Source organism: Morone saxatilis, unplaced genomic scaffold (genome assembly GCF_004916995.1).
Source record: "Morone saxatilis isolate NCDOM2014 unplaced genomic scaffold, NCSU_SB_2.0 Contig19, whole genome shotgun sequence".
In the NCBI taxonomy this organism is placed as follows: Eukaryota; Metazoa; Chordata; class Actinopteri; family Moronidae; genus Morone; species Morone saxatilis.
This window is the reverse complement of record NW_023339751.1, coordinates 8,084,765-8,108,396: the sequence shown is the minus strand read 5'-3', so window position 1 is coordinate 8,108,396 and position 23,632 is coordinate 8,084,765. Positions and strand designations below refer to the sequence as shown.

The 23,632-nt window shown below is 39.8% G+C and overlaps 1 protein-coding gene across 2 annotated transcripts in view; it reads right to left on the bottom strand.

Moving 5' to 3' along the window:
* Window positions 1-6,144: 6,144 nt before the first annotated feature.
* Window positions 6,145-23,632, bottom strand: part of thbs2a (thrombospondin 2a) — an 18,133-nt gene continuing 645 nt past the window's right edge. Inside the window, exons 2-23 of one of the 2 annotated variants that reach the window (XM_035663224.1) lie at window positions 23,312-23,383; window positions 22,525-23,078; window positions 21,952-22,036; window positions 18,862-19,061; window positions 17,327-17,467; window positions 17,148-17,241; window positions 16,600-16,770; window positions 15,600-15,776; window positions 15,064-15,237; window positions 14,496-14,623; window positions 14,235-14,387; window positions 12,744-12,962; window positions 12,541-12,648; window positions 12,287-12,446; window positions 12,048-12,166; window positions 11,717-11,951; window positions 9,810-10,037; window positions 9,408-9,679; window positions 9,220-9,317; window positions 8,850-8,989; window positions 8,221-8,251; window positions 6,145-7,872 (exon numbers count right to left, since the gene is read on the bottom strand). In XM_035663224.1, the coding sequence (XP_035519117.1) occupies window positions 7,869-7,872; window positions 8,221-8,251; window positions 8,850-8,989; window positions 9,220-9,317; window positions 9,408-9,679; window positions 9,810-10,037; window positions 11,717-11,951; window positions 12,048-12,166; window positions 12,287-12,446; window positions 12,541-12,648; window positions 12,744-12,962; window positions 14,235-14,387; window positions 14,496-14,623; window positions 15,064-15,237; window positions 15,600-15,776; window positions 16,600-16,770; window positions 17,148-17,241; window positions 17,327-17,467; window positions 18,862-19,061; window positions 21,952-22,036; window positions 22,525-23,078; window positions 23,312-23,378 (3,558 nt within the window). In that variant the 5' untranslated portion in view covers window positions 23,379-23,383 and the 3' untranslated portion in view covers window positions 6,145-7,868. The remainder of the gene's footprint in view (window positions 7,873-8,220; window positions 8,252-8,849; window positions 8,990-9,219; window positions 9,318-9,407; window positions 9,680-9,809; window positions 10,038-11,716; window positions 11,952-12,047; window positions 12,167-12,286; window positions 12,447-12,540; window positions 12,649-12,743; window positions 12,963-14,234; window positions 14,388-14,495; window positions 14,624-15,063; window positions 15,238-15,599; window positions 15,777-16,599; window positions 16,771-17,147; window positions 17,242-17,326; window positions 17,468-18,861; window positions 19,062-21,951; window positions 22,037-22,524; window positions 23,079-23,311; window positions 23,384-23,632) is intronic. The other variant, XM_035663225.1, reaches the window with a different exon arrangement.

Below are 23,632 nucleotides of genomic sequence, written 5' to 3'. Positions count from 1 at the left end.
TGTATTTATTTATTGATCAGGGACAGTGCACATTTATCAGTATTAGAATGCAATTGTAACAAGAAACTGTTAAACACCCCAATGTAAAGTTTCAGTTACATTTATATTACACATGACAAGTGTCTAACAGACTTAAATAATCCAACAAAACAAAACCTATATCTAAACCACCTAGGTAAAATAGCGTGTATAGTAATTATTGTATTTAAATACCTGTAAAGTACTTTACTGTGCTTTTGTGTTACTGTAGCCCTTCAGATCCACATGATGAGTAGTTTATGAGGTGAAAGTTCACCCCCAAAATAAAATACAAAAATACAGCGAGTAAGCCCCCATACTTCTGTGTCAGCATTTTGACAAATGACTGAAGTTATCAGGGCCATTTTTTACTGCTCCAATAAGCATAAAAAGACCGTCACGTTTCTTCCAAACAGCTTATGAAGACTATTCCAACTGTTTGGTAGAAAAAGGATTGCCTAGAAAGATTTTCATCACACAGATTCTGACATTTCTTTGTTTTAGACAATGCCAACAGCTGTGCTTCTGAACATGTGTGCAGCCAACAACCCTTTCACAGAAGTCGGAAGAGCTGTTAAGATATAAAAAACTTGACTTGACTTTACGACCAGCCAGACTATATATATCCAGATATATCATTAGTTGTGGAGGCGGCGCATGCTGGCACAGCAACAAATGCAGTCAAAGACTTCACCACATATTCTTTAAGATGAATTATTTATGTTGAAAGCTGCTACAATTTCTCATTTTCTCACTTTTCAGATAAGTCAACTTCAATCAATCAATACACAGTAGGCTGAAGTGTTGGTACTGAGGCGAACAGTCTATTTTGGACACATGGAAAATGTTAACACCACTGCTGTCTACGTTCTTATCACTGAAAGGAGTAAACTGATGACATTTTCCATACGTTTTTTTATGCTTTTAGAGCTAAGATTAAAGTCACTCACAACTAAATCACAACCTCAATATTGCAATATAGCCTAATTCTCTCAAAAGTATAATTAAAACCCAATCATATGTCATATCATATGTATAAAAAAACTTTCCCTCAGTATAACATTGTAAAACTTCATATAGTAAGTTGATATTAAAAGTACACCAAAACTTTAAAGACACCAGTTAAATATATTCAGTTTATAGGTAAATAAAATTGTTAAATATGTAAGAATATTGCTTATCTTCAAATATTATTAAAATAATTTTCTTTGGCATGAAGAGTGGAAAACTGCTGAAAAAATGTTCCAGCAGTTCTGTAATGGGAAAATGACAAAAAAAAAAAAAGGAAAGAGGAGTGAATGGCTGATATCTTCAAACAGCTTGCCATGTGTATTTTCATGAGTGGATGTTCCATTACAGCAGAGCGCAACATGGCTGAAAAACCCATCAGAGATGTAAAAGGATATGGTGTGATCACTTGTTTCCACTGGTGAAAAAGGGAGGGGAGCTTGTAGCATTGTAGTCCCGCTCATAAAGAGCAGACACGGCACGGCCCATCAGGCCTAAAATGCCTCTGCTGTATAAACACTAACATATTGCACATATAACTCCATATACTGAATACAACTTGTATCAAGGCTCCAATCAGATGTGCACTTAAGTGTTATTAATGTATTTATTTTTAATGAAAGACAAGCTAATCAATGGTTGTTTATAGCTTTTGCCAAAATGTTCATTTAAATATGTATTCACAGTTGAGGATTAGAAGTTTGTATATATTCTGACCCCTTTTCTTTGTTTATTTTTTTTTTTTGTTTTTGAATTTTTGAATTAACTTTATTAGTTAGTCAGTGTGTTTATTGTTGGATTTCTTTTTGTATATGTTAATAAAAAAAGTGATGAAAAGCGTTATTAACTCATTATATGAAGCATCCGTACATGGTATATAAATATATAATTAATTATTGATAATAAAACACAGCTGTATAAAATAATAAGTATTTATCTACGTATAAATACATTTAAATGCTTTAAATTTTTTATTTATAAATATTTTCTTCTTAGTCTCCATGACAGAGCAAATTCCTTTTTGTTGTTGTTGTTATGTGGCTATTTCCTATGTATAAACTTTATATCTTCAGTCGGCAAACAGATGCAGCTTTGTGACAATTCAGCAACATGCAGATTTTGGCCTCACTGTTATTTCAGGTGCAGGTGGTGTGTAACGTGATGTCTGGACTGTGTAGTGATGTTTATGTGTGCCAAAAGCTTTCACACTCCTCCACATGCCTCCGGTGGACAGCACACTTTGCAGCACCCTGCATCACTGAGCATGGCAGAGCTACAGGTCTGGTTTCCAGCTGGCACTTGTGAGTCTGTCACAACCTCTTGCATTTCAACTCTCATTCAGACGTGGTGTTTAGCTGTACATTGAGCAAAATGAGTGATTTTTGTATGTGTGGCATGAATGGTTCGGTTTCTTTTTGAGCTCCGTGTGACCCGGACGGTTGACTACTTCAGTAGGTGGGATCTGTGTCCTGCTCAAGGACACTTCGACAGCAGAGTTACAGATTAACTCACCATTCAGATGTTCTCAAACAACTGGAGGTTGAGCACTTATCAGGCTATTTTAAGGGGTAAAATAGTTGGTAGTCATCCAGCCAAAGATAAAAGTTTCTTTGGTGACATAGGACCTCGGAGCCAACACAGATTTTCCAAATATTAAACAATTTCATGGACATTTGCATTCTTGGATAATACAATTAAAAACAAATAAAAGGTGATTTATCTCAAAGCAAAGGGAAGTAAGGGATATCTTGATTGTCCCTGTTTTCCAGAAGATATGAGAGCTGTATTTGATCTGAGTTTATTTTTATAAGTTAGATAAATCAGACTTTTGAGGGCCTGCGGCTATCTGCACTGTCTGGCTTTGTTTTGTGCAAGGTTATTGCCAGGCCAAGACTTCACAACCTAATTTAATGAGACCCAATGCAGCTGTTCCCAGTTTCACAGCGGTGCCATCAAGACCTAAGTGGAAACAAGCCTCGCTCTGACACCCTGGACGTTTTTGAGGATTATGCTTGCATACTATATGTGAAAGCTGCAGTTCCATTTGGTTTTGTTGAATATACATCCCTAAAGACGCGTGCCTTTCTCAGCCTGGATTTGAGCAAACATCCAAACATATAATTACTGCTGCATGGGAAAACTTTCTCTTTCCCTTCTTTTCCACTTGAAAATTCCCTCCTTCTTAGCTTGCTTCCTTGACGGTTGTGCCACTGATGTCAGTCATTTGAAGCATCTGAAGTGAAGCATCTCAAACCCATGAGTAATATCAAAGAACTGGGTTCATGCAGACAGCTTGGAGCCCTTGTGCTGCAGGACTTCAGCTTGCAGCCCAACACTTCTGGCACCTCTGGTTTTCTGGGAGCAATGAGTGTGCGCCCCCATGGTTGGCAGGGAGATGGACCATGGATATTTTCCCAATGACTAGAGGAGCTCATGCCCTGAAATAAATGACTTACTTTATTTTAAATGACAGACCCACTTCTTTCCTAGCACACTTGCCCTTGGCAGCCCCTAAGTCACTTTGTTCACCAACAACATAGGTTCACTCATTAAAGGAGCCAGTGGGAACACTAAATGATGATTTCACTTGGATTCCGGGAAACGTGTGCTTCCCAGGAGTCAAAGCTACTATTGGTCTTTGATCAAAAATATGTTTCCGTAGATGTACCGGACTGGGTGGCTTGGGTGTAAGCATAGGTTGAGGTTGTGATTTTCTGCAAAAAATATGATTCATGGTAAGCTATAGAGGTGCAGCTAGACAGATTTTGTTACTTGTAGATGAAGTCAGGCTAGCTATTTCCAGCTGTTTCCAGTCTTTGTGTTAAGCTAAGCTAACAGGCTACTGTCTGTAGCTTCATTCCATACAGATGTGATGACATTCGTATCAATCTTCTCGCCTAGCTCTTGGCAAAAATCCAATAGGCGTATATCCCAAAATGTGAAACTATTCCTTTAACAGACAATATATTTTAAGAAAAAGCAATAAATATTTTGATATAGGAAAATAAGGTCGATCAATCCAATGCCTTGAGAAAAGATGTTGATTTACGCTGGAAACTGGCAAAATTTTCTCAGTTTACTGGCTGTTTTCTCCATGTTTTAGGAGAAATATGGTTTCTGACCTCTCATATTTTCTAAACGCTGTTAATCTGATTCAGACATGTTTGTGTGCGGGTTTCTTAAAATACCTCAGGTTCTACGTTTATCTTCCCCCTGCTTTCCGGGACTCATTTGTGTCTGTCCAGCCTCACTTTATCACATTTTCATACAGTCACATTAGCAGACGATATGAAAAATGGATATAGAGGAAAGAATGAGGAGGAAATGGAGTTTGCATAGAGTGGAGAAAGTCAGTGAGTAGAATATTGTCTATATTAGCCCAGCTTTGGACAGGCTGGTATTTCACACCACTGTGACTGACGGGGGAACATCACTCACTGAGCAGTTATACTTTTAAACTTGTATTTGAATAAGAGGCTTCCTTATCTGCCCTCAGCTTTCTGTGTGTCTCTCCGTGCTGTTAAAACTGACAGTGTGGTGCCGAGCTCCACATCAGTACCTCCAAGATAAATACATATCAACAGCAAAAACTATCTGAGCTTTAACTCATTCAGCAAGGATGAGCTCACCTTGGTGCCAATCCAAACCGCTCACCTTGTGACACTTTTTCTTAAAAACCACGGGTGAAAGTAAACTTTTCTTGATGTGCGTGCAGTTAATTGCAGCCAGTTTGCTTGAGCTTATTCATCCTTTTAAAATGCTTGCTGGTTGCTAAATACTCGCCTCAGCAGAAAATGCTGGTTTACTGTGTCACACATTGACATCCTCTGGCAAAGCTGTATGAACCACCCTGGAACGTGCTCTGGGCTTGAAACCAGCCACCAGTGCCAGACCTATATAGCCAGTCTTTGGTGTGTGCCACGTGGACAATTCCAAGAGCCTCAACCCAAATATCTCTGCCACAGAGCTACGAGAGCAAGGTTTTGACTTCCCCATTTTCCCTAATAGCGCATTTTTTTCCTGGCCTCCCCATCATTTACTTAACCCCTTCACTACCTGGTTTCCACACTCTGAGACAGATGGGTCTATTGCAAAAACCACAGACAAAACCTTTTCGATGCTTTAAACCATAAGATTCTGCAAACGTAATTGTACATTATCACAAAGCCTTCTACTGAGGTAATGTGAATTTTCTAATTTTATTTGACTGTGAAGGGAATTTGAGGAATTGGACTCAAGTTGAAAAGAGGTAGACCGTTAAAGGAAATTGATGGTCCATATTCTGTCATCTTGGTGCATGCTAAGGTTCTGGTCCATCCCACTTATGAATTAGACAAACCTTTAAAAGGACAAAATGTGGAAACACATTTAAAAAGAAAATATAAGTATTAGTGATATTTAAATTAACCATGTTTGAGCAAACCTTTGAATGGACGTTTCTTCACTTTCATAAAATAAAATACATCTCACAGTGGAGCATTTTCATTGTTTGTTTGCCTAATTACGCAGTATGTGCTAATGGTAGATAACCAACAGGTTCCTCACTATGTAAATTTTGATGTTTGTAACAATTGTGTCAACAAGATGAAGATTGTCACTGAAAGCAATAGAGTTGTTTGGAATCAGACTTAAAGGATGAATCTGGTTCTATATTTTTCTATATGGTCAACAAGTTCTATGAAAAGATCAAAACCAACCATGAATTTGAGAAAAAAGTGCCGTTTGTGAATTCAAAACTTCATATAGGTTACTCCACTGTGCCATTGTTGTCTAAAACCACATCTGCATCTGTTTCTTAATTTCTATGAACATGGCCACTGTAGTGTATTTAAACTCAACCCTACAAAAACTGTCCTGTTGTTGTGAATACTCACTAAAGCACCAAATGTGTTTAATATGAAAAATCCCCCAAAATGGACCATTTACTCCTGTTTGCGTAATATTTGTTAAAAGCTATGGCGCCCAAAGATATAAATGAATAAGCCTTATCCTTTAAAATGTATTTTAACTAGTATTTCATACTGTATGAGTAATGTTGATTAAATGACATTATTTTAACTGTGTGACAGTAATAATTAATAGGATGCCTGTCAATTCGCTTGTATATAATCAACAGAATGGTGTACAAGTGATTTATTTATGAAACAGAACAATCTTACACTAATGTTTGTAGAAAATGTATATCTAACAACACAAGTATACAAAAACAATTTACATTTTGTGCATTGCAAACTCTCAACAAAATGAACAAGATGGAAACCAAAAATGAAAGAACACGAATGCTATACAGACTAATGACAACAAGGTTGTACACTAACACGTCTTCGATCCCACACTATACAGTCACACAGTCATACTTTGTTTTTGGACACCTTCATCCGGATTCCTTTTCAACCAACACTACAACGTTTCCCAACATCCATAAGTGATACTTAGGACTAACATATGAATGAAAAAGTAATTTGTATACATTTTTTTCAATGTTTTTGATCTTTATGACTCCATTGCACATAATGACTGTTGAACCTCAGAGTCTCAGATGTTGATGTGATATGTCAATTAGTGCTTGGTATGCAACACTTGATTTACTAGGCCACTGCCACTTAAACTGAAGATCTATTTATCTAACTGATGTTATTACCTTGATCTGGTTTCTTTTCTTTGTGTTACACATAAAAACTGTTTTTAACATCATGTAAGAAAAGGGTGCTCGCTAGAGTGCCAGTAGCCCAATTTGCAACCAATCTAGGTGATGGAGATTTCTAAGCTCCTAAAGACGCAGAGTATGAGCATTGAAAAATGTTCCACATGTACCAAAGTGTTATATCACTTAGAGGACAATGAAGCCCTGTCTGGACAGCTAAGAAAATAAACACAGTGGCTTTTTTTTTAACATACACATACTACCAGAATTAACTTTCTTTGGCAGGTACTGTCACATATATAAACACAGCATGCAGTGTTTATGTATGTGATTACTTAAAAGCAGCTGATGTTTATCCTCTCCAAAGCTTTACACTACAGTTTATCTGAAATATTTGAAAAACTAACAAGGAAGTGCATAACAACACAAAAAAATCTTGCAGTACTAATGTGTTATCTTGACGTTTGTGATATTCAATTATGCGTTTTGTCAGTGTAAACAAATAAATAATTATTTACAAACTCTAGCAAAAAATGCAAACAAACAAAACAAGCAGAGCATAAATAATTTACAAAAGGAATTATAATACAGACTTAGTATAAACATCTTTGGCACTTACTAAAATGGCTTATTTAAATTGTTCACTCAAGTTCTCCGTAAAAAAAAGAAAAAGAAAAAAGACAACACATTCAGGATGAAAATAATGAGGAGAAATAGTAATGGACTTGAGACAGCTAAATGATTATGCTTTGGTTACAGTTTATGTTTGTCAGACACTTTATGATCAGTTTTTCGGCAAAACAGAAGCCATGAATGAGCCAAAGATAGAGAACATCCGAGTCACTTACAAGTTGTAGAAAGTAAGAAACTGTAGGAAAGCACATACAGCATGTAAGTGGTTGTACAATGAATCCTTTAAAATGTAGACATAGGTACACTAGTTATAATTAGATAATCTGCCGAGGCTTTTTTAAAACTTGTCCACTCTCGTCAATTTTTCTTTCCCAGCTTGGGAAACGTATCAACAGGAAAACTGAAATCGGCCATGGTTTGCTCTCCAGTGGATGGATCAAGGCAAAACACGGAAAAGTATGGAAAGTCTCATTTACGTTGAAATGGATTTAGCGATGACGTGATGTTTACTTTGAGAGATTCTTGTCTTTTGCCTTCTGATGTTTTTTTATCAGGCTTGATTCAGTTATCTGTGGAAAGAGTGAGAAAATAGCTTCCATTACCACCACATTTATAATCAAAACTAGGACAGTCAACAAGATTCACACGGTCAAAGTGCCAGAGTGCAGCAACAACATGTGCACTGTGTGCGTCAAAAAAGCGTGTCTTCAGTAATGTGGCTGTGATTGTGAAAAGGCTGCAGGCTTATTTTCCACTATAGCACTCAACAGAAGATCTGAAGTCCTTGGACCAACACACAAGGTTTTTCACAATGCATCTCGGGCATTGTACACAGGCAAGGTGACAAGCAGAAACATAGCGTGACTCTTTTTTCTTGCTCAGCCAAACAAACAACACATATCCCCTCTCACCGTTACCTTGTGAACACTGTGGGCAACTCCGGCTTATCTGGGATTTGAAAAAGATGTTGAAGGTTTAAAGACTTTACCCAAATTATTCAAAAAAGGAGAAGGTTTTCTCCTCCACTTCCACTCTTTTTTACTGTATATGTCTTACCATGTGTGGACCATATATGTCCACATTAGATGGAGTTTTACTGTACATACACATACACAATAAAACACATGCATATACTTACTGCAGTAGACCTGGACCAAGAACATCCTACATGACTGAACACCTTAAATAATATATACTCTATAGGTACAGTTGCATTCATGTAATGTAAAATCAGGCTGCATCATACTTAACCACACTGCATTTATTTTACCCTTGCTACCTGTGACAATATTTCTATTTATATCTGCATTTATCAGAAAAGAAGGTTTCATCTAGATACCTATCCCCATAAAATTGTTGATCACCATTTATAATTTATAAATTATTTCAAACTCTATAACTAGAACCGTGAAAAGCTCCTCCACGTGGACAAATGTGGGTATTACAGTGAGAATCCTATTTACTATGAATATATTTTGGCATCTGACAAGTGACAGACAAACACTTCTGGTTAGAGCTTTAAAGTAATGAAAGTTTTTGTACTAACCTCTGCACTCATACTTGAGGTCGGAGAAGAACACCAGCTCTTGCGAGAAGACAAACAAGCCTAGCCTTCCTCCGGCAAACGTCTTGTCATAAATTGGTCCTGAGTCGGCCATGATCTGTTTACCTTCATAGACCACAACTCTGTAAAATACAACAAAAAGATTAACTTTTTGAGATGTGATTGAGATTATGACGCTTACTAATGTACACATTTGAGCAATTAATTTTTTAAAATCTTTCTTGTGCTCTGTTCTCACTATGCTACGTCTTTCCAATCTTATCTGTGATGCACCAAAAGGTCATGTGCCAGAAAAACTGCAGTAGAGAGAGTGCCTATCATTGAGAGAGATCCTGTTCTGCTCATTTCTTACCTTATAAAACCAGTCTTTGGTCTGTGGATGAGATGCCACCTGTAAGCTGTGTAATCCTTCCAACCAATGTTTTTGGGGTCATGCCACAAAGTACGCACCTGTGTGTGAAATAGTGTGAAATAGTTAACAACACTTAATACTGTTCCAGCCATTAAAACAGAGCAAACAGCATTTAGTCTGCAGCCCACCTGTCCAGGAGTGTTGCCCGTGTGCCACAAAGCATTCCTGAGGTTTTCTCCGGTGCCAGTGGTCGAGTTGACGACTTTGAGTGAAACGCCAGAGATGCCAAAGGCCTTGGAAGGCTTGTCCTCCCAGTAAGTCTGTGTGATCTGCTTCCACATCACTACATAAAAACGCCCACTCGACTGGTAGCCGAACACAAAGCCTGCATAGTCATCATCTCTGTCCGTGTTCACGTACATCGTCCCACTGAAGTCCACAGCATTGAATTCATCAAAACCTGTGATGGTGTGAGAGAAAGTAGTGCTAAATATAAGGTCTCTGTTCAGTCAAATGGAGTTTCAAATATTTTAAAGAGCAGCAAATTAACATGATATGATTGTTGGGGAGTAAACAAGTGTGCTACTCACCTACTGCAATGCCTGGGTCAGAATTGGCGGTCTGAACCAGCTCTTTGCCCTGGTGTCTGACCACCCAGTTGGGATCAATTTGAGTGGTTCCCTTAGGATCCAAGTGGACCATCTGGAACTTTCTGAAGTCTGTGACACTGATGGCATTGTTCTCCGGACACACATCAAGAATATCTGGAATACTGTCGTTGTCAAAGTCATCTTTGCAGGCATCCCCTCTTCCATCGCCTGTAGAGAAGAGACAACAAATGAATAGGTTTGACCTGATTTAAATTAGACGTGCATGATATAAACTAAATTTTTTCCCAATTTACCATAGGTTGGAAAAATCTCTATGGCAGCTAATGTGAGTGTCATAATACTCCCACTGCAGTGAGTGTTGAGGAGCTCCTCCAAGTTAATATGAAAAATAAATGGGGAAAATTTCCTCCCAGGAAACTAGCTTTAATACCTTTGCCAAGTCTACAAAGGAAAATCAGCCATCTTTTCATGCTTTGACAACTTCCACTGATACTTGTAACTATCTGAAGCCTGAAGTCTATTAGAGCCAGACTGTAGGCCAGGAGCTCATAGTAGAAAGGACGCCAGTGGCTAATGAAGGTCACTGCGTGGAAGTAGCTAGCTGCTTTCTATCATCATCTTTGTTATTTCACAAGGGGCTACAACGATTCTATCAAATAAACACTATCTGATGAGCTGTGAAGAAAGTGAACGTGTCAGTGTCCAGGGCCTTCCTCCTTTGCAGTCTGTTTCCAGTTACAGAAAGCTGTACAAACTCCAGGTAACCCTACTTAAATTGGGCACTGTGGATTAATCACAAGTGAAGCCTAAAGGAAATAAAAACTTCACAGCCTGGCATGTGCCCTCCTGGGCGTCTCACTGAAGTCATGCAGAATGACATCAGCCATGCCAACCCAGTCGTTGACTCTTTCCACAGCCACCATATTTCACACCTGCCGCAGTGAAGGTAATTGCTAACTGTGAAAACATCTGGACGAAGGCATACTGAAACAAAATGTGAACATCACTGAGTAATGAGTTAAAAGTCTGTGTGCATGGAGTCCATGGGAGAGAGGCTATCTGAGCACTAATTATATTTAACTTAATGTATGCTGGCATGTGTCCTAAACTGGTCATGTGAGATTAATGGTGGTAATGAACTGATGCTAATTCAATTGTAATCAATTCATTAATGCCAACAGCTGTCCAAGGTCAAGAATACATTTTTTTAAATCTCAAATTTTAAGCCAAAAAGTCTTTTCAGTGCTCAGAAATATTAAATTCCATGACAACAAGGCAACTCTTTCTGCTGAGGAAGCTCATGATACTTTCGAAAGCTCCAACAGCTGCTGCGTGGGATTATTTAACAGCTGTTTTCAAGGCCACAAATGAACATTCAATCTCAATACTGCCATGCTGTATCTTTATGTAAAAATAGTGTGATTTTTATTTGCTATACAATATTTGGAATAAAAAGCAACAAATAATGTTTACTTACTGTTTATATTTTGATGGAAAACCTAACTACTAATTACTTTACATTACAAAGTAGAACATCTGTTGGTTATTCATTAACACTGCATTAGAATATGGCATATAAAAAATTATAGCTTCATGAAACCTTATATATATATATAATTCTACACAATGACAACAAACTGTATTATGAAATGCTAAAATGGATCTCTAATCTTACCTTGATCAACATAAGCCATACTATAGTACACCATCTATATTATAGAAACTTTACTTTGAGAATTTTAAAATTAGCTTATTTTAACTCAAAACCTAAAACCATTTATGCATTATTACATTAAACAGTAAGACTACCACTGGGCAAATATGCAAAACATCAACAACTGGATTCACACATGATTCAAAAGCACATGGAACTTTTAAATCCTCACCGTCAGAGTCCAGCTGGTCTGCATTGGGTGTCAGTCTGCAGTTGTCCTTGTCATCAGGTATACCATCATCATCATCATCATAGTCACATGCGTCTCCTTTGCCATCCTTGTCATGGTCAGCTTGGTTGGCATTAGCCACATAGGGACAGTTGTCCAGGTTGTTCTGATGGCCATCTTCATCAATGTCCTGGTTATTGTCACACTGGTCTCCAACCAGGTCATTGTCTACATCGGTCTGTTGGATAAATACAGACAGAAGTTAACAGTATTAACACTTCCTGTACCTACTGTTGTAGTGGAATGTGTCATCATATACATTGTGGTTCAGTACCTGGTCAGGGTTGTGCAGCAATGGACAGTTGTCACACTGGTCACCAACTCCATCCATGTCAGTGTCCTTCTGGTCAGTGTTGTACACATAGGGGCAGTTGTCGCTTTCATTCAGAATTTCTGAGATAAAAGGGCAGTTGATGACATATTATTAAGAATCGAAGGTATAAACATTAAAATTAGCTGTCCTAGAAGGACTGATTGCAGTATTTTATGTGTTTAGACTTTTAGAGATTTTACCATCGCCATCAATGTCCACTGCGCAAGCATCCCCTTCTCCGTTGTGGTCAGTGTCTATTTGAGCAGGGTTGTGTTCATAGGGACAGTTGTCGCAGCGGTCACCAACTTCATCCTTGTCAAAGTCAAACTGGCGAGGATTGTAAAGGAGGGGGCAGTTGTCCTGTGGTGGAAAGTATATGGTTGTTAGGGAATTCCTTGTTTATTGGGAAACTGATCATAAAATAAAATGTGCCCACATGTTAAAGCTCTCATACCCTCTCATCTAGAATTCCATCGTTGTCGTCATCCTTGTCACAAGCATCTCCTTGACCATCTTTGTCAAAGTCTTCTTGTCCAGAGTTGGGAAGGTTAGGGCAGTTATCCTAAAAAGTAGTGGGAAGTTCACAGACATAGTAGTTTAGAATCACTGCTGGATAGTACATCGATAGTACATCAAGGTGAAAGTTCAATGCAATACCTTCTTGCAGTGATAAGTGGCATTGGCACCACACACAAGGTTCTGATTGGGCCAGCCATCCAAGTCTGAGTCTTCTCCACAAATGAAGCCATCTCCAGCGTAACCGGTCCTACACTCACACTTGTACATGGGGTCACTGAAGTGGCTTATGTAAATGCATTCGGCATATTTGTGACAGTTGTGGGTCTTGTCCTTGCATGGGTTCTCTGGCTCGCACACCTACAAAAAAACAGGTGGAACTGTATTATGAAATTTCCCACCGTGCACCTTCAACATCAAGGGCTCTGAATGTGATCTGCCTGAAGAAGGAGAAAAATGGCCTTCTTTGCACATGTAATCAGTCTTTTTACATGGTTTGCATTTTGTTGCCAGCTTCTGATGACATCTCCAAATCAAGAGTACTTAAGAGTACTTTACTCCCTGTAGGTAGGACACTCTAAACTTAGAGCTACTGTAAATTAAAGTGAAGGGTTAAGGGAGAGATTTCTGGACAAAACCAAAATGTGGTGCACTTTTGGGCACTGTTGATTTTATAGAAATCCCACTTAATGCATCATACATCCCACTACGACCCACTGTTGCCCCTTTATTGCAGCACAAGGTATTCACAGCTGCCACTTATTACCAAAGGATGAACATAACCTACAGTTTGGATGCCACTCCATGAGCTCATAGAGCCGAAACTGACAGCAAGAACAGGCCTTTGATCAAAACTGTGAAATGGAGCCCCTTAATGCCAGCAATGAGACAATTCCCTTTTTCCCAAATCAATTAGTGAAATTGGGGCATCATATCAAGCAGCTGCAGAGGCCTCAGAGAGACAAAACGGCCCACATGGGATGTTGTGCAAGTACCGAGGCATGGCAAGTTTTTCGGTTTTCCAGGGATCCTGTGAATTCAGTGATCACAGGGGAGCAGAAAGTGTGTTCCAATCAACTAATTAATACAACATATAGAAATGATATGTTTTAAAGATAGAGCCAAAGTAAAGAAAAAGCTTAATTTTGTTTAAATAAAAGTGCTGGTCCATTCAACATCTACAGTAAAAATACAGCACAAAGAACTGTGTCAGTCTGCCTCTGATCTTACAATGAATTTACCAGAGATGTGTAACATATGTTTGTTGTTAAGCGTTACCCAATTCTCCTCCCTCTCCTTCTGCTTGCCGATACTGGTTCAAGGTGAGTCAAATTCATATATGGTGGCCCAGGGCCTCCCCTCCAACACTGTGTAAACACTCTCGCTGCAAGAATGAGGTTTATAAATCACAGAAGCTGCTGCTTCCATCATTTATAAATTTAGATATGACATACAAAAATCCACACAACTACTTTTGAAAATCTGCACGGGGCTAAAGGTCCACATTGCATATCCTTTCCTTTACCGCATTTTGTACTCACTTCTCCAAAAGCTACTCCTGTTTGAATGGCATCCAATCAGTAGTCTGTTATTGTCACTGAATGAGAGTAACTCAACTCAACTTCAACTCACCTGTTTGTTCTTCTTGGCCGCCTCCACACCCATACCGAAAGGCTGGGTGCCCTTGTAGCGCTTCGGACAGGGCAGGCAGTGGAAACCTGGATCGGTGTTGACGCAGCGCTGCATTCCACTTACTTTGTAGCAAACATCAGATACCATGTCACACTGCAGGTGGGAAAGAAAGGCATCAGTAAAATGCAAACAAATAATTACATGAATGAAGTCTTAAATAAACGTCTGGTTTATGCACATAAGAAAAACAGGAACTTTTACCTCATTAATGTCTTCACAGTGGGTACCATTTCCACGGAAACCAGGAGGGCATGGGCCGCACTCCCAGGAACCATCTGGAGAGCTGTTGCAATCCACTCCACCAAAGCATGGGTTAGACAGACAGCCATCTGCAAGATGATAAGAATGTGCAAAAACAAGGGAAATTGATTTAAACATTGCTGGACATATCTTTATAGTGTGTCTCAAAGGATTCAACTTTAATCTGCAATGGTTTTTCATCTCAAGTCATGTTGCTTTGAGCTTAATGCAAACTGGCATGCTAACATGGCTGATGATAAGGATGCCATTGGTTTTGCCGTTATTTGATCAGCGATTTTGACTCAAAACCCCAAATGTCGACCTCATAGTGGCAGAAGAAGAAACATCATAGGACCACCAAAGTCAGTAGGATTCACCCTGCGGGGAGCATGAATGTCTGTACATATTTCATTGCAATCCATCCAATAGTAGGTGAGATATTTTAGGCTGTACTGAGGCACTGGACCGACTGACAAACATTTCATTTGCTTGCATGGCTAAAAATGTAATGAAGAGTGAAGGCGCTCACCAATAGGACAGTCTTTTTTGTTGCAGCTGTCATTGTCGTTGGCCTCCCCGATACACTTATTGCCACCATGCTGAGGTTGAGGGCTGTTGCACTCACGCATCCGACTTTTGACTCCCCCTCCGCATGTTGCTGAACAGGTTGCCCATGGAGACCAAGGACCCCAACCACCATCAACTAAAAAGACATAGAGAGAGCAAAACATGTTCAGTAGTTAATCTTTAAATTCTACAATCATGCATTTTATTCCAGAAATATTTTTTGTTTCTAAATAAAAATATATCAACATTTAAAGTCATAAATCTGAAAAGCAGCCATAGTCAGAAGCCTGGAATTTAATACTACAAGAGAAAACATATTGCCCTGATTTGAGTCAACATTTCCTGAAAGACAGACAGGAGCCCAGACCAAAACACATTGGGAATGTTGCCTCGGGGGAGCCATGAGGCATGCAGGAGTCTGGTTGTTCGACACAGACGCTTTCTGTAATGGAGATACTACTACTTTTGAGTGTTCCCCTCACTGGCTGAAATACTCACTGGGACATGGTTTGGCAGTGCAGCGCTGAGTCTCTCTCCCACTCCCCTCGCAGTCTTTGCCCCCCAGCTGTGGCACGGGAGCGTTGCAGTGTCGTATTCTGGTGATCTGTCCTTCTCCACAGGTCACTGAGCAGGACGACCAAGGCGACCACAAACTCCACCCTCCGTCTTGGCGAACTTGGTATCAAACATCAAACATATCACCAAAACATGTCATGTATTATCCTCTAGACTTCCACTTAGTAAAATGGTTACAGACATGTGTAATTTGCAAAAGTAAAAGACAAAATAGTCACCACATTTTCTACAAGTAAACATTACGTGATGCTAGCAATGAGGGCTCACTTTTAAAGATGTTCTAAGATGCTTGTGCCAGTGTTTATGTCATTGTGGATAAACTATCCTCCAGCGGTTAGACTAATTCAGTCACTCACACAGATGCTGTGTAATGTTAGCTGCAAGCAATAACACATGCTAATCCCACATTTTATCAAGCACCCAATTCATCAGTTTTAAATGAAGTGAAATCTCCTGACACCTTCATATATAGTACATCTAATGATCAAAGTCATTAATATTATTTTAAATTTCTGCATGGCAGGCAGTGGTGAGTCATTGTACTATGGAACACCCTCTCAGCCAGTGATTTATTTGGAATTAACTTGACGGGGCACACCCTGCAACCCAACCATGCGATCCAGCTCTTCACTGGGATTCAGTCTCCCTCAGATGGATCCATTTTCAACAGATTTATGGAGGCGTGAACTTGGTATTTTGCACTTTGGAGAATCTCATCTCATATTTAACTCAGTGCTGAGTTTTTCCACAGTTTCAGCATGTGCCTCCCTCCCATATGTCATTCTTCTGTTGTTTGTTTTAGATTATTGAGTAGTCGTGGCACACATACTGTGATCAGCACTAAGGCGGTTACCACTGACTGCCATATATTTTAGAGTGACAGAAGATAAAAAATATTACAAGATTAAAAACATTTCCTCACCACGGCTATCACATTTGCCCAGGCTGCACTTGCGGGTCTGGATAGACGGTCCGGGGCAAGGGTTACTGGTTGCATCACAAGACCGACCCCTTTGTTGAGTTCCTGTCCCGCAGGTGACTGTGCACTCTGTCCACTCTGACCAGGGGGACCAGCCATCCTCGCGGTCTCGAGCTGGAAGTAAAAGAACAAAGTCAACATTTGGAGAGACACTCACACTCTATTCAATGTTAAAACATAATCACAAAAGTACTAGCAAGAGTTCACAACTATACTGTTTTTATTCTTTAGGTCTGTTTATCACATGACCTCATCTGAAAAACCCACAGTAGCCATTCTGAGCGTCTTATATTTTGGCCAATAAATATGTGGTTCGCTCACAAAGACAAACTGGCTGCTACAGTCCTGTGGTATTAAAATTTAATATGGGTGGAATATTGTTTTTATGGCATATTGAGCCATTTTTTTAAAATAGCATGCATGCATAAAACTGTGTGTGTGTTTATAATTGTGTTTATATGCTGGAAGCATAGGAGGTTCCGACTACTTACGCAAACACACAGGGCAGCACTCGCCGTCGACAAATGTTGGGCTGGCACAGGCCACTGGGGGGCATGTGATTTGGTGACACACGATCTTTGACTCCTGCCATCAGTGAAAATTAGTGATATATCAGAGTCATTGTCATCAACAGTGAATCTGTACATATTTCCATATGACTTGGCACTACCTGGCAGGTACATTTGGTGCAGCTGTCCACAACCCAGTCTTCCTTATCGTCAAACAGGCGGCCATCCTGCCAGCACATGTTTTTCTCTGTGGAGTTTTTCATCCTCCCAAGGGCCTCCTTCATGACTGTGTTCTCCTCTGTCTGAACATACAACAACAGACAGATTTTCAGTCAGACAGAAATGATAAGGACATGGTCATGAGAATGGTACACTGCATCCCATTAAGCATGTGGATGTATACACCTGCTGACAAGCTGGTTCTTTCAAGAGAGCATGTGAGGTTACTTTTCACCAGATGGAAAGAGTAATAGCATGTCCAGCTCCTGCAGAAGTACTGATTCTCACTTTAATAGTATCCATATAGAAGTAAGATTACTTATGCTGAAAACCAGTCAAGTTGAAGCACAAACATTACTTTGTGAGAAACACAACTACCACTATACAAATCATAATAATTAAGGGTTAAGTGTAGCATCCTGTCACCAACATAATCCCACTCCAGTTTAGTGATGCATCATATCCTTTGAGACATCTTTCTTTCAGATCGCCTCAGGAGGGAAAAGAAGCTCAGAGAAAACGGACCAGAAAGAAGAATGACTAATGTTTAAATGAACTGAAAAATGTACACCTACGAAAAAAAGCTACACCATTGTATTAACAAAAATACTTGTAAAATGTTAATCCTAAAATGTGCTTCTCATTACTGCAAATTGCAAACACTAAATGCCTTTATATCGCTAATGTTTCTAGGAAAATAGCCCATTGAAAAGTGCTGCTTAGTTATGCACTTTGTAACCTCCAACCCAATTGGAGACCAGGGGATCTCTGGCTGGACTCCTGAACACTTGGGATCTGTCAGTCGAAAGACTACTGCCAAAGGTTTGTGTGTGTGTGTGTGTGTGTGTTTGTGTGTGTGAGTCCTCCCGTTTGGAAAAGAGAAGCAACAGTGTGCAGCACTAGAATCTAAGACACCACTCGATCTGGAAGAGCCTCAGGGACCCTTCTCATCCCAGCCGTTTTTTTTTCTCCCAAGGTTCATGCCCAGACTCTCTCTTATTGCTTGGAGGCTCCCAGAGGAAACACATGGGCTGTTTAAACACAGCCAGACATTAGACTGGACCCCATCGCTGCCAGGGGAACACTTCCTATATCCACATGTAACATGTCATAAAATCTGTCTGACTCACGCTGCCACAGATAGCAGGAGTCAAACGGGTTCAGCCATCACAGGCGACTCTATAAACAGTCCTGCGGCTACTTACTGTTTGCTTTCAAACCAATATAGGTTACCTAGTAACCTAATTCAAATCTCTTTCCTCCTGGCTGCCACACTGAGGACTGTATCATTTATTTTCCTGAAACGTCAATTTTCTCTAAAATGTTGATTTTCTTCCCTCACAAAAAGAGAGATTTTGCCAATTTCACATTCATCACAGAAATTGGCCTGTAAAGTACAGCGAAACAGGCAGAACCTTGTCTAAAACAAACACCAGTCAAGATCATTTTGATTCAATCTGTCACTTTTACTACTTACCACTTTTTGCAAGCCATCAATAAGGTTACTGACAACAACACGCAGGCCTTTGAGCTCCTGGAACATGGTGCTAAGTTCCTCACAGGAGCGTTCGCACATATCTGAGCCAGTCTCATCCGTCTTCTGACCTATAATATTTGTAGTGATGGAGGGACTCACGTCCACAATTTCTGTGCTCTCGCTCACAACATTCGCATCATCTGGAGGGAAAAAAAGAAGAGACATCAGGGTGAATGAGCAAGTAAACACATGGATGAGCAACACAGATTGGTGATGGAAAACATTTGAGAGATATGATGATTGAAACACAAGGAGTCTGATTTCCTGTTTTCCTGTAGGCGGCCAAAAGATCACAACAACACAGTGATTACAATGTTTATTGTGTTCCCCAAAACAGATGTTCAGTCAGCGGTGTTTGAATTGAAAAATGTATCTGTTTGAAATGGTGACGGTAAATCTTTCCACCAGAGATGACAGCAGGGCTGGCTGTGGCAGGACGGGTGGAGGAGATGGCATTGTGGAGCTCAGAAAGCAGAAATCTTGGTGTTTCTCATGTAATGAGAAACCGCACTGTTGTCATAAATCTCCATGACCTTTTAACTCAGTGGACACTTCCAATATGAACTTAACAGACTGAAGTGACCACAAGGACTACAAGGAGCCTGTGAAGCTCATGGTCTTGTCGTTACATCTGATCAGTAGCACAGGCACTGGAGATACCCTTATCTAGATGTCAGTACAATAGAATCCAAAGTGTAGGAAAACTGAGTGAGTGGCAGCATTAATCATTCATTGCTAAATCTGAGTGTTTTACACTAGAAACTCTTTTGGGGTTCTTAAACTACAGGGTGATTTTTTTAAGGGCATAATGAGGCTAAATGTTGAGTCTTTGCACAATCTGCGAATGTGGAGCAGGAAGTCCAGCCTAGAGTAACGTGTCTGCCAGCTGTGATCTTTGTACACAGACAGACAAGCAAAAAATAAATAAATCACAGACCAGACGGGCCATCTTTTGTGAGTTTGCATTAAAGCTGAGGCAGACAACTTTGTCATATTTGCTGAAACATTCATTTTATCCTGACAGTAGTATGTGAAACAAATAATCTGTGAAAAGAAAATCTGGTTCCTTGGGCTCGTCTTGATTAGTGCTCCTAATGAAAAATGGAAAAAACGAAAACAACCAGTCAGAGCAGAGAAAGATAGTCAACTGTTAAGTCTCATTCGGAGGTAGTCAAATACTGACACTTGAAGATGGTTGACCGTTAAGTCACTTTCCCAAAGCGTCTGTATTTGATGACCTTGGAATGAGACTCAACAATCTCAACACTATCTTTCTTAACTCTGATTGTTTTTTTTTGGGTCAGACATGGTAGATTCTTGTAAATGCCATTAGGAGCACCAGGAGTAGCCAGAGAAACCCAATTTTTTTCAGATTATCTGTTTTATGTATTACTGTCAGCATATAGTGAAAGTTGCTGCAAATACGACAAAAAAAAAAAAGATCTACTGCAGCTTTAAACCATATGAAATTATGAGAATCTATTATTTGAATTTCCTCACCTCTCAATTTATTCTGTATTCAGTTTGTATCTGAAGCCACTGAACTTTAGTTATAGTCATGATGTGAGATTCCAAAAACAAACACACAAGACACATATCAAAACTCCATGCAATGCCTGTCACTCAGCCAAAGCATAGCGCATATCTGCAACTGGTTTGGATCTTGCTATGTAAATTGGTGAAGATTAATGGCAGGCCGGGGACTCTAAATCAAGAAGTCGGCCAAATTGCCCAACGATGTCCCACTGTAGTCAGTGCAATGTTTTCTTTCCTTTTCAGTCTGCTGGATTCATTCAAATCTCAGGAGGGCTTCACGCTGTGTGTGCGTGTGAACGCGTGCTAGCTCGTCTGTGAAAGCATTTACACATTCTTCTCTCGCTGATAGACAGGCTCTATTTTCTCAAAGCAGATATAGGAAAGAATTAAAAAAGACCAAAAAGCTTGGGTAGTTTTAATACTGCTCATTAATGTCCAACATGACAGGTTTTATGAGTGTGGGTTGTGTGGGTTTATGAGTGACTTTTGGCATTAAGATTGCTACCAGTGCAGAACCTTGACTGGTACCAGCCAGCATGCAGAAAACTTCCAGGCCTTGGTGACATTTGTTAAACAAATAAACTCATTCAGCTGGAATTCAACACTGCTTGTGGCAACAGAAAAGCAGCAACTTCTCTATCACGCACAAATACACACATCACATATGGATTTGCTTTGTCACTGTGAATCAGAGACACAGTTTCCAGATCTGGTGACCCTTTAACTTTTGTGGTAACGGATGATTATCTACATATTTCCTCAGATATCTGTATCTTTTTAGTTGCAGCCGCTCTTCGTGTGAGCCCCTCTGAGGATCACAAGGTACTATTCCTCATGTGAGGGAAGCTTCAGCTGAGAAAAGCAACCCAATCAGCCAATTCATGACTTCATTGTGTGTGTGCGTGTGTGTGTGTTTGTGTGTGCAGCTGGAAGTGGAAGCTCCCCTCTCTGCAGTATAGCATTCACTTTCTCTTTTCTATTTTCTTTCCCAGGGCATTATCCCGAGTCCACTGCCAATGGAAATAAATGTAAGCATCTGTATCTCCTTTTGTTCACCACGCACACAGCTCGACCTCAAGCCACTGCATCGACACGGCTGTTTCCGTAAACATGAAGTAATAGTGGGAGATCTTGCCACATATCAAATCTGCAAGCTTTCTGACCCACTTAAAAAAAAAAAAAACGACCAAAAGATTTTAATTCATACAAAGGGAGTCAACTGAGAATGCATAACTGTTTGGTCTGGAAAGTTGCTGCGGTTGATACTTAACAAAACACAGATACCACACTTGGAGGATTGCATGTGAAAGAGTTTCTCAATCACATCTGCAAGGTATCGGTCTTGAAATAGTTCGCAAATGTAATTATTTTGACTCATCATTTGGCTTATGAAAATCATACAAATAGAAATGGCTCCCACTGATACAGTACAGTTGGAACTTTAGGGTAAATGCTGGTTTAAACACCTTTAAACAAAAAGAAATCCACTCTTACCTGTTTTAGCAAACTCGCAGTCTCTGCTCAGCAGGATGTCTTCCACTGGGGTCTCAAAGATGAAACGCACATTCTGCAGAAGACCCTGTTTGGTAAGAAATGTAAGATGTTTCTTGATTACTGTGCTTAAACATTTTTGGATACTTTGTTATATCTAAAAAGCAATGTAATGTACATTTTATATACTCACTTACTCCTATTCAAGCATGCATTCACAACACATTCACACTCAAGCATGGAAGTTCACTCTTGACCTTGTCACAAGCATTCACACTCATATTTACACACAAGGGGCAATTTAGAGTCTAAATATAGAGTCCTTTCCACACAGAAAGACCAGGGCAACACTGAGCTACTCTGCCACACTATAAAGAGGGAGTATGTTAGTCTCTGCTCCTGGAAACTTAGTTAAGACCGCAATTTTGTTTCTTATGAGAGATGACAAAATACTGCAGGGCCATTTAACACTCCCAGCACAGCTGGAAAAGTTACAAGTAGAAAGGAAACTAAAGCTTCCATTTCCTGGGAAATTCTAGTCTAGCTACTATCTAAGAGCTATAGTCTCCATCTTACCCTGAAGTGATTCTCCCGGATGGATCCCTTTGCAACATACATGCGGCTTCCTTCAGCCTGCAGGTGCTCATAGAAAGGCTCATCCAGGATGAAGCTGTCTATCAGGCTGCAGCCCACAAACAGGTTTGCATTTTCCCCATGAACATGAAGTGTGATATTCTTCCACTGTGAGTCAGACAGGTCCACATCCTCGAATGAAACCACGTTCTGGGAGCCGTCCACCCAGTATACCAGGTCCAGAGAGTTGGCCCGTCCGTTGGACACAATCTCAAACTGCCGCTGGCCATCAGGACCCTCCAAACCAATCAGGGTGCCCCGTGATGCACGGTCCTGGCGTATATTGGCCACAAACACAAAGCCCTCATTGTTTTGGATCTGTCGCAGTATTTGTTTTAGTATGGGGGGGCTCACAGGGGGCAGGTGGTCGAAGCGGATGAAGCGGTAAGCAGGGGCTTCCGAGTTTTGGCCCCGGAACTGTTTGGCCCCTAGAGTCTTGCGTGTGATGTGGCTGATTTCAAACAAGTCAAATGATGTCTCATCCTCCTGCTCACCATCTACAAATCAGATAGCAAATAGCTATTTTAAAAACAAAGGAACAAATTGCAAACATTTTTAGAGGGTTTTAGTCTTCACTGGAATGGATGATTGCATCTCAGGTAGCATTAGGTTAGTTTCAACAGTGTATAATTACAAATCATCATCATTATAATAATACCTATTATTGAAACTGACTCAAATCATCATCATCATATCATTATTAGTCAGCATTACAGTGGTTTCCACTTACCTTGAGGTAACGCCTGGAGGAAATGAAATGATAAGAGCAGCAAGAAGAGACTTCTCCTGAGTATCATATCTCCTTCAAAAAACAACAAAAATGCTTTTTATTAGTTTTTATGTCGCTATGTTATGTCTTTTTTATACAGCATGGGTCCATCTCGAGTGTTGAGTTCGCACTTGAGCCTCTAAATTGCCCAGAGCATAATTTAAAAAAAAAACAACCAAAAAACCCAATATATTAATTAGAACTGGAAGCTAAATTAATTTAATCCTTATTAAAGCTCAAGGCCTGGCTCGTGTTTGGAAGCTGCCAAATCTTCACATTTAA